Raw genomic sequence first — 9169 nt, 5'->3', positions numbered from 1 at the left:
ACTCTCTAAGAGCTGTTCTTCTCTTTTGGTTTTTCTTTTTCCTCCTATCCCGAAACCCTAACCCTAGCGCTTCTTAGGGACGAACGGTGATCGGCTTCTTGCCTCGATCGCTACCTTTTTGAGGCGAGAGGGAACGGATTTTTGATTCCCTGAGCCGATTCGGAGCGATACGGGGCGAGGTTTTCTCGATTTATCCGCAGGATTTGGGGGTGTTTGCGATGTCGCGGTGCTTCCCCTATCCGCCTCCCAAGTTTGATGAGGCCTTGATCGAATCCATTAAGGTTCGTTGAGCATTAATGCTACTGCGAATTGATTTCTTGCATTCTTGCTCGACTCCCTTCGGGGTGATCTTGTTCATCGATGGGCTCTGTGATCTGTGTATATAACAAAGGAAACATATATCGGACGATGAATCTTTGTATAGATATTGATGTATTGTAAGTGTTTATTGGATTCTTTTGCTGGTGGTGCTTGTTTTGCCCCCTTTCGAAGCTCTTTTGGCTCTTGATCTCCTCCCTACAGTCGATGGGATGAGTTGATTGGGATTATATGATCGGTTGTAATATTTATTGATACTTGGCTGTTGAAGATGGGTTTCTGTTCAGGCGCAAGAGAATTAGGTTATAATAAGCTAAGGGAATTGCTAAAGCTCTAAAAAGGTAGAGGTTTTGATCTAACTGACTAGGAGCAGTAGGTTACTTGTAATTAGACTATTCTCTTGTCACTTACTGACATTACTCAGTGTTCTTTTAGAGATTGGTGAGTTGACACTGGATTTTGGAGAAAGGGTGTCGTGACTGTTTTTTTTTTAATGTTAGGACAAGAGATAAACTATGTGGGCATCAGATTTCCGGTTACTTGATAAGGCAATTAGCCAATGACTGACAAAAGTCTGATCAACTCAGGAAAAGTTAATAATTTCTAGTGATTTGCTTGAACATACTCTTTTCCGGGAAACCAAATTTTGTAAGTGGAGGTACCTGTGATGACGCACTTAAAAGGTTGGAAGCAACATTTTGGATCAAAGAGCAGAGTGCTAATTATACTGTGGTTCAATCTAAAGAAACTATTTTTCTGATTTTTGTTTGGGTTAGTTTGGTCCTCAAAGATTATTAGTGCTCGATTCTGATTTTGGGTCCTGGAGGAAGCTGATAATATTTGGAATTTTCTAGTTATCTTCAAGATAATATATTACGTTGGGATTTCTCATGGTATAGTTTCATATATTATATATAAAATTGGAACACAAACAGAAAAATAAAAAGCTTGATCTGAGGGTTTGAAATAGTTTTTTTTTAACACTGATGGAAATTGCAAATTTTATTTGAACTAGCCATTGTGATGAGAAAGTAAAGTTACTGGACTAGTACATTTAACATATAGTCAGAATTAGAAGGTATCAAAAGCGGTATGCTGAATTGATAAAAAAAATAGTTTCTACTTTCTAGACATTTGAAGAGGGATTTGTTTTACTGCTTTACATGGGTTAGACATTTTCATAAGGTTTTCCTGCTACTATGAGGGAGAATTTGCGTTTCAGACATGCATTGATTTTCTATTGGACAAATGCTAGTTTTTTCTTCCTCTAATTCAATTTACATGTATTTCACGAGAACAATAAACTATAAAGGCATTGAAAATATAGGCAATGTTGCTAGTTGTTTTTAATGGAACAAGACACTCGTCAAATAAAGCATGATCTGATAAAGTTAATCTTTGTTTCCGAGGCATAGTCTGCCATTATTTACCATGTTTGGGTATTGTCCAAACAAAGTACTTTTTTTCACATTGGAATCTAGTTTTTCGGTTGCTTTACTAAATAAGACTCATACCATCATTCGTTCTGTGTACATTAGGTTCTAAAGGCTAATACAGACCTTGCAGTCTGTTGAGATAAATGTGACCCCCAATTCTCAATTCCTATTGAAGCTTTTTTTTGGGGGGAAGTGAATATTGCATTATAATTGAGGATCTCAAGTAGTATATTATTGCTAAAGGTGTTGCTGCGTGCAACTAATTTTCTCAAAACATACATTTTTTAGTTACATGTTTACTAGTGAATGTTGCTTTTTATAAGAAGACGATAAACATGTTTTTTCAAAACTTTTCCCTTGACATTATTTTTAATTATGAGTTCACTCCATTATCTGTAATGTGGTTAGTTATCTCTGCAGAAGGGTTTCTTTTCTTTACTATTTTTAGATTAGTTACACCAAGATCAACACCTTTATTTATCATTCATTATGAAAAGAAGCTATACTTTGTTGTCGTTGGGCCCACATGATTTTTCTTCTTCAGGTGGTTGATTGTTCTTTTTGATGTTTTGCATGTTGGCTGCTCCATTAGTAGCCGTCTGCACATGAAATGTGTATAAATGTACTTATAGTATTCCATGGTTGCATGGTGTTCGCCTCTTGCCCTTTGAATTTTATTTTACTTAATCTATCTAGGTTACAGTATTTTGGTTTATAAATTGTAAGTGAATTTTCTGCTTTAAAAATATTTGTGAGACATATCTGTCTCAATCGTTTTCTTCTTTGCATTTGCTGTTTTTTCTTTCTTTTTCATCTTGAGGTCAAACATTTTCAAAACTGCAGTTAACTTTTCTTTAGTTCATCTGAGATTAACATTTTCAAAGCTGCATTTTTTTCCCCTCTGACAAAAGGAAGTTCTAAAGCTTCTTTTTTGTTTTAAATAAACATACCAGGATTGCAAAATTGGGATGGAATCAATATGCAATTTGGCTTGCACTAACCTTGCAACTACGCATTTTCTGTTAGGTTGGTCAAATGGTTGGAACTTGCTGCCCATGTCCTTCCGATGATTTCTATATGTGTTAAGCTGGAGGCTTGATTTTTTTCTGGATCCAATAGTTTCACATGCCTAGTTGGTTTAAACTGCTATTCAAGATATTCTGGCATTTGGTTGGAACTTTCAGTGTCCATCTTTTGTTTTAATGGAGTAAAGATGATTCTCAGTATATGGATTCATTCAATTTAGACAGTAAGAATCTAATATTGCAGTTTCTTTTCTGACAGAGAGGTCTTATCTAATAGGTGCAATTCACTTCAAATGTTTAATCTCTTTTCCTTTGGAGGTTTTAAGAAATGGCAAAGCTCCTTATTCTGTTGGGTTCTTTTACCTGTGGATGCTTATCCTCTTGAATTCAGTAATTCTTTTTGTAAACCCTGAATTGTAAACACTATATTGTAGTTGAGGTATTCTGAGAGTTTAGTTGAACTGGTTATTTCTTTTCTTGAATGCTCTAATGTGTGAACAACTTGTCTTGTTGTATATGATGTCACATTCGGTATTTGCCTGCTAATAGCATTATTCAGAAATGATTGCTCTCGGTGCATCATATGGCATGATCTTCCTTGCTTTCCCAAATGGAAATTGATGCTTGTTCTGGTGGCTAATGCTCCAGAAAGAAAGAGAAAGGTCAAAGAAAGAGAAGAGGAAAGAGGAGAAAAGGGCAAAGAAAGAGAAGAAGAAAGCCAGGCAGCAGAGTGAGAACTCTGAAAATGTAAAGCATGAACACAGGAAGCGAAAATACAAGACTGATGACAATGTTACAGAGACTTCCAATGAGCAGTTGGAGAAGAGTGGCCTTACAGAAGACCATGGGCAGCCACATTCTATTCAGACTGGCTATGATTCCCCCGAGAGATCTCAGGATAGCAGCAAGAGGAGAAAGCTTTCATCTGCCAGTCCTATCCATGGTAACAATGGTAAGCCTATGTCCCTGTCATCAAATATGTAGTGCCATTATTTTATCGACTTTGTATGAGCATTTTAATGTATTTGTAGCTTGGGATTAATTTTTTCTTTTACTTATATCTGATGAAGGGACTGTTTTGCGGATCAAGTTGCCAAGTATGAAACAAAGGGAGCCTGGATCATCAGTCACCATGTCAGTAGTTCAATCAAGGTTTCCCGGACAAGGGGCCATAGTGAAAGAAAGGGCGCCACAGTCATATGGGGTCATTAGTCATATCGGACTACAGCCACCAGCAAGAGTGACACAAATGGAACGCATCACCACCCCACTGGGCCAGGGAAATGCAGAGCGACCTGCCTTCAAGTTGAAACTGAAAACAACTGATCCAGAGCAACCTGGCTCCAAGTTTAAACTCGAAATAAGGGATTCGGATACTGCAGCTGCAAAGCAAAAGCAATCCTCTGAGTTAAAACTCGAAACAAGGGATTCAGATACTGCAGCTACCAGGAAACCGAGGTTAAAAGTCGAAGCAAGGCATTTGGATCCTGCAGCATCAAAGCAAAAGCAATCCTCCAAGTTAAATCTTGAAGCAAGGCATTTGGATCCTGCAGCATCAAAGCAAAGGCAATCCTCCAAGTTAAATCTTGAAGCAAGGGATTCAGATCCTGCAGCTTCAAAGCAAAAGCAATCCTCCAAGTTAAAACACGAAGCAAGGGATTCAGATACAGCAAGGGATTCAGATACTGCAGCGGCAAAGCAAAAGAAATTGGAGAAACATGTTGCCAGTGAAGAACCCTGCTTCTCTGGCAGGGATACTGGAACAGCCCTTGAGGTGGAAGTGGCCGGTGCTACTCGCATTCTATCAACCTCTGGCAGGAAGTTGAGTATCTCTGAGGAGGAACAGATGTTCAGAGATTTAATAGTTTGCTGGAATCCTCCTAAATTGCAGTTTGACGATTCAAGTATTGGTGATGAAGATTGGCTATTTGGTACTGCAAAGAGCCAACGAAAATCTAACCCAAACAAGTGTGGAGTTAGTGAAGAACCACTATTGAGTCAAGGGAATGATGTTTCCAACACTCTGCAGCCTCGAGCATGTTATTTGCCTGACTTTGATATGTATCAGTTGCCATATGTTGTTCCATTTTGAACCTTGTATTTACAGATATGGTTGACCCTAGAGAAAGAAGCTCAGAGAAAAAGTTTCGATCTTTTTGTTATTGTTTACCCTTCTCATCCTTTTTCCTACATGAGGCCAGATGGGAATCTATTTGTATGAGATTTTAAAGTATGTAAATATGACTAATAATCATTCGTTCAGCTTGATTCTTGATCAGGTCGACGCTTTATTCTTTGTCTGATTGATTGTATTAACTAAGCAAATGCAGTCAAAGTGCACATTAACTTGTTAGGAGGTCTATAAGCATGGAACCAGAAAAGCTAAGGTCAGCTCTGAGCAGCGGTTCTGCTATCAGGCTACAAAGTGGAGTTCTAATGCTGTGTTGCCCTTTTCTTTTTAGAGAGCAGATGATATTGAAAGTTGGGTATGTTGTCATGCTTCATTTCCAATAACAAATTTTGTATAGATCCTGAATATACATTCAGGTTGCAGGCTTTGCGGGAGAGGGTAGTTTTGAAGGTAGTGCGGCAAACCTGTCAGTGGTGGTTCGCCGGATGTTGGCGCTAGCTAAGGAATACAAGAAGAATATTAGGGCTGCTTAGCCTCGGGCCGAGCGGCAATCGTCGAAGCAAGGTAGGCTCAAAGTGAATATGGACGGTGCATATATAGGGGGAGATGTGGCTGCAATCAGAGAGGCAAACTGAGGGTTGCTTCAGGCGGTCTGGGAATCATGTCCGGGGGTGTCAGCGTTGTTCAAAGGCAAATCGTGAGAGCATGCAAGGTAATTATTAAATAAGACTGTTTGGAGGCCATCGAGATCCTAAGGAAGGTGATTAAAAGCCCGTGGTGCATCAGGAATGCGGCCTTGGAATGTCTACGTCTAGCTGAGAGGTTCAGTGAGATTAGATATATCCGTGTTGAGAGAATGTAATGCAGTAGCTAACTAGGCAGCAAAAGCCGAAAGGTATTGTGTCCTCCGGCCTAGCTCTTGACCAGACAAGCCCTATCCACCCAGAGATTTGTAACCTTATAACTACTGATGTGCTGAATGTGGCGGTAAGTTTTTAATACTCAAGTTGAATACAAACTTCTTTTCATTAAAAAAAAGGAAAAAGAATGTGGTATACAATAAGCTACTTACATAATAACTTTTTTTATGAGATTTTAATAATAGTAACATTGAGCTCTTAAAATTGAGAATCTAAATTTTATTTTATACAAGTGCACTGCCGTATAAAACAGGTTAACTTTTATACAAACAACCCAAATTTTTTTTTGGGTCCTAATCGGACAAAATCCACCCAATCTTTAGCCGCCTATGACTTTGTGGCTTCATTTATATTGATTAGAGAAAAAAAAAAAGAGGCAGTTAATTTCTATTATATTACTACCACTAAAGAGTGGTCTGTCTGTCTTTTATATTCATATTAAATTTTTTTTATATAGCAAATATGAATCAAACTTTAGTACCCATCTAATACGCCTACTATCCACATTTCTTTCCGGTGCACATGTAATATGTGGTGACTATCACCCACTCTATTTATACCGTTTTCTCACCCCTACATTGGAGTATATGATTCCTACTTTTGTCTTCAATCTTAAAATATAACATAATACTTCACCTTGGCAATAGAGTGGAATAGGAATAACAAAGGCTAATTTATTATTACTAAAATGAGGGTGTTATTTTAGAAATAGTTATTCTTATGTTTACTTGTATTTTAGAATAAGAGTGTAATATTTATATTTAATGTGATATAAAATAAGGTAAAGAAGGAAAGATTACTAACATACCATTCGATATGATTTAAAGTAGATCGATGAAATAGATGGTAAATAAATTAGGTAAATGTGTGGTGTAAGATGTAATTTTGATAAATAGTGTTTATATTTTAAAAAATAGTTATTATGATGTTTAGCGATTATTTCAGAGTAAAATATTGTATTTTGGAATAAGGAGTTTTGTTACTGCTGAAATGAAGGAGGGCTAAAATTACACGCATGAGAGTTGATTTCTTATATTAAATATTACAGGTGACATAAGGCAACATGCTAAAGACTCCTCATATTATTTTAAAGTTTCTAACTATTTTAAGTCCGTCAAACTTTTTTTTTTCCACATATCTAAGTCACCTCGAAACTAAAATATAAATCACTGACTCGATGAATTTTATGAAAATTTTGAAACCGCTAAGAAAATTGTTAAAGTCTTAGAAAAGAAATATGTTATATAAATCTCTGTTTAGTTTAACAACTTTCAAATACAAGAAATATTTTTTCTGAGGCTTAGAAATTTCTTTAGTGATATTATAAATGTTTATTAAACATACTGATTTAATCGTGACTTATATTTGAAAGTTTCCCGTCAACGTTTACTTTACGCACAAAAAGAAAAAAAAAATTTGGGAGGGCTAGTTTGGTAAAAAAAATTCTATTATTTTAGGGGGTCTTAGAAGCATCTAGAAGCAAGAAAGGGAGATCTTAACCATGGGTCTAAATTCCTAAAAATGAACCGACGGATAGAGTTACTTCGAGGAGCCCTCCCTCGTCTATGAAAACATTACTTGATCGAAATTTAAGGTCACACTTAATCCCATTGTAATTTTGAGCTACCCTTATTTATTTTAAATTTAATTTACCAAAATGAATTGCACCTCAAATCAAAAGGGAATTTTTTTACTATAGCAATACCTAAAACACTGAACTCATAAGCATTTTATATTTTCACTCAACCGTCCGACTAGTCCAGCATTTTTATATTATAGTAGAATGCTGAAATATTTAGTGTTTTATTTGTAAGAATCTATTTAAGTAAGTGTTTCAACTGATTAAATTAGTTTTATATTTAAAATGCTTATTTTAATAGCATTTTACTATGATGCGATCCGAGTCAGATCGGATCACATTAAAGGGAGATTGGGCTCAATGGATTGAGTCTAATTATCTTATTTGGTAATTTGGTTTAGTTAGAGACTTAGTAGGTTATGATTTTATTTAATTTACTAAATCCAGTTCTGCACAGTTTTGAAAAAAATATTAGCAGAATATTTTATAGATATCCGAATAATATTAAACTAGTTGGTCGATATTTTGAGATCTAACTGTACAAATCTTATAATCTTGGATTCGTTGGAAAGCTCTCTTTAAGAGCATCAATATATTCAAAATTCAGGAGGATCCATCAGTTAGATTATTCGCAGATTCCTTCGGAAGTTACATACTTCATTAAGTACAGAACCGTTGTGGATTAGATCAAACTGATTTGTAACATACTATATGAGTTTGAAGGGCACAACCTATACACGTAATATTTAAAACATGTCTAGATTGGTAAAAAAAACTCGAAATTTTCTCTCTTTTTTTCCGTTTCGAAATGCTTGCAAATTTTCAAATTTGAGACCTGAGAGTAATTTAGGACGCTAATATTCAAAAACTCATACATTTATAAAATTAAAAAAAAGGTACTTTTAATAATTTGGTCTTTTTGATATTAAAATTATAAATTTTGGCTTAATCACAGTGGGAGGAAATACGTAAATTTTCCCTTTTAAAATCTAAAAGTTTAAGCAAGAAAAATAGTAAATCTTGGGAGTATGAAACAATTTTTGACCAAACTAGCCCTCCCAAATATATTGTTTGACTCGTCTAGTACATTTTAAAATTTAAATACAAGACCGTATGAAATAGAAAATCGTTGCTTGAAATAATAATTTTTAATATTGTACCGGATAATAACCGCTAAAAAGAATTGCTAACGGTAAGAAAAAAAAAATTTCCATTCAACTTATTTTTCAGTTTAGCGACTTCTAAATATAAATTATTGATTAGATCAGTGATTATATATATATATATATAAAAAAATTGTCGTACTTTGTAATTTTTTTAGCTAGTTTTAAATTTCTATATATATTACTGACTCAGTTATCGACTTATATTTAAATACACACGTCATAAAAAATAAAAAGAAAAACAAGTTGGGAGACTTACAAAGAGTCAAAAATTCGTCAGATGCATTGCATTAAACGCAAGGGTAGCTTTCAGTTCAGTAGGCAGCTAGTAGAAGATGGCCAAAGATTGTTATCTATTTGGAAAGTGTCAGTGTCAGATCCCACTAGTCAATTTGGGTCTACTAAAGAAAACAATTACTCTTCTTCTTTTCCTTTAGCATTGGTCTACTCTATCACCACTGACCTCTAAAGTTTAAAAAAAAGAAGAAGTTATATGTCCAATGCTATTCGAAGTCTTTAATCAAAGTCCAAGTTCTTGTTATGCTGATATTGATGGCTTTAGGTAATATAATTTGGTCACTCTGAACAATGACTAAG

General features: G+C 35.3%; 1 protein-coding gene across 1 annotated transcript; it reads left to right on the top strand.

Annotated features, from left to right (window-relative positions):
* On the top strand, positions 1-5057 carry LOC140798485 (uncharacterized). The gene is made up of 3 exons (XM_073152327.1): positions 1-281; positions 3428-3731; positions 3850-5057. The coding sequence occupies exons 1-3, from the start codon at positions 219-221 to the stop codon at positions 4869-4871; spliced, it is 1389 nt and encodes a 462-aa protein (XP_073008428.1). The 5' UTR covers positions 1-218; the 3' UTR covers positions 4872-5057.
* The last annotated feature ends 4112 nt before the right edge of the window (positions 5058-9169 follow it).

Source organism: Typha latifolia, chromosome 12 (assembly GCF_019914945.1).
Source record: "Typha latifolia isolate L0001 chromosome 12, TyphaL0001v2, whole genome shotgun sequence".
Taxonomy (NCBI): Eukaryota; Viridiplantae; Streptophyta; class Magnoliopsida; order Poales; family Typhaceae; genus Typha; species Typha latifolia.
Note: the sequence above shows the minus strand (reverse complement) of the source record. Positions and strands in the feature narration are given on the sequence as shown.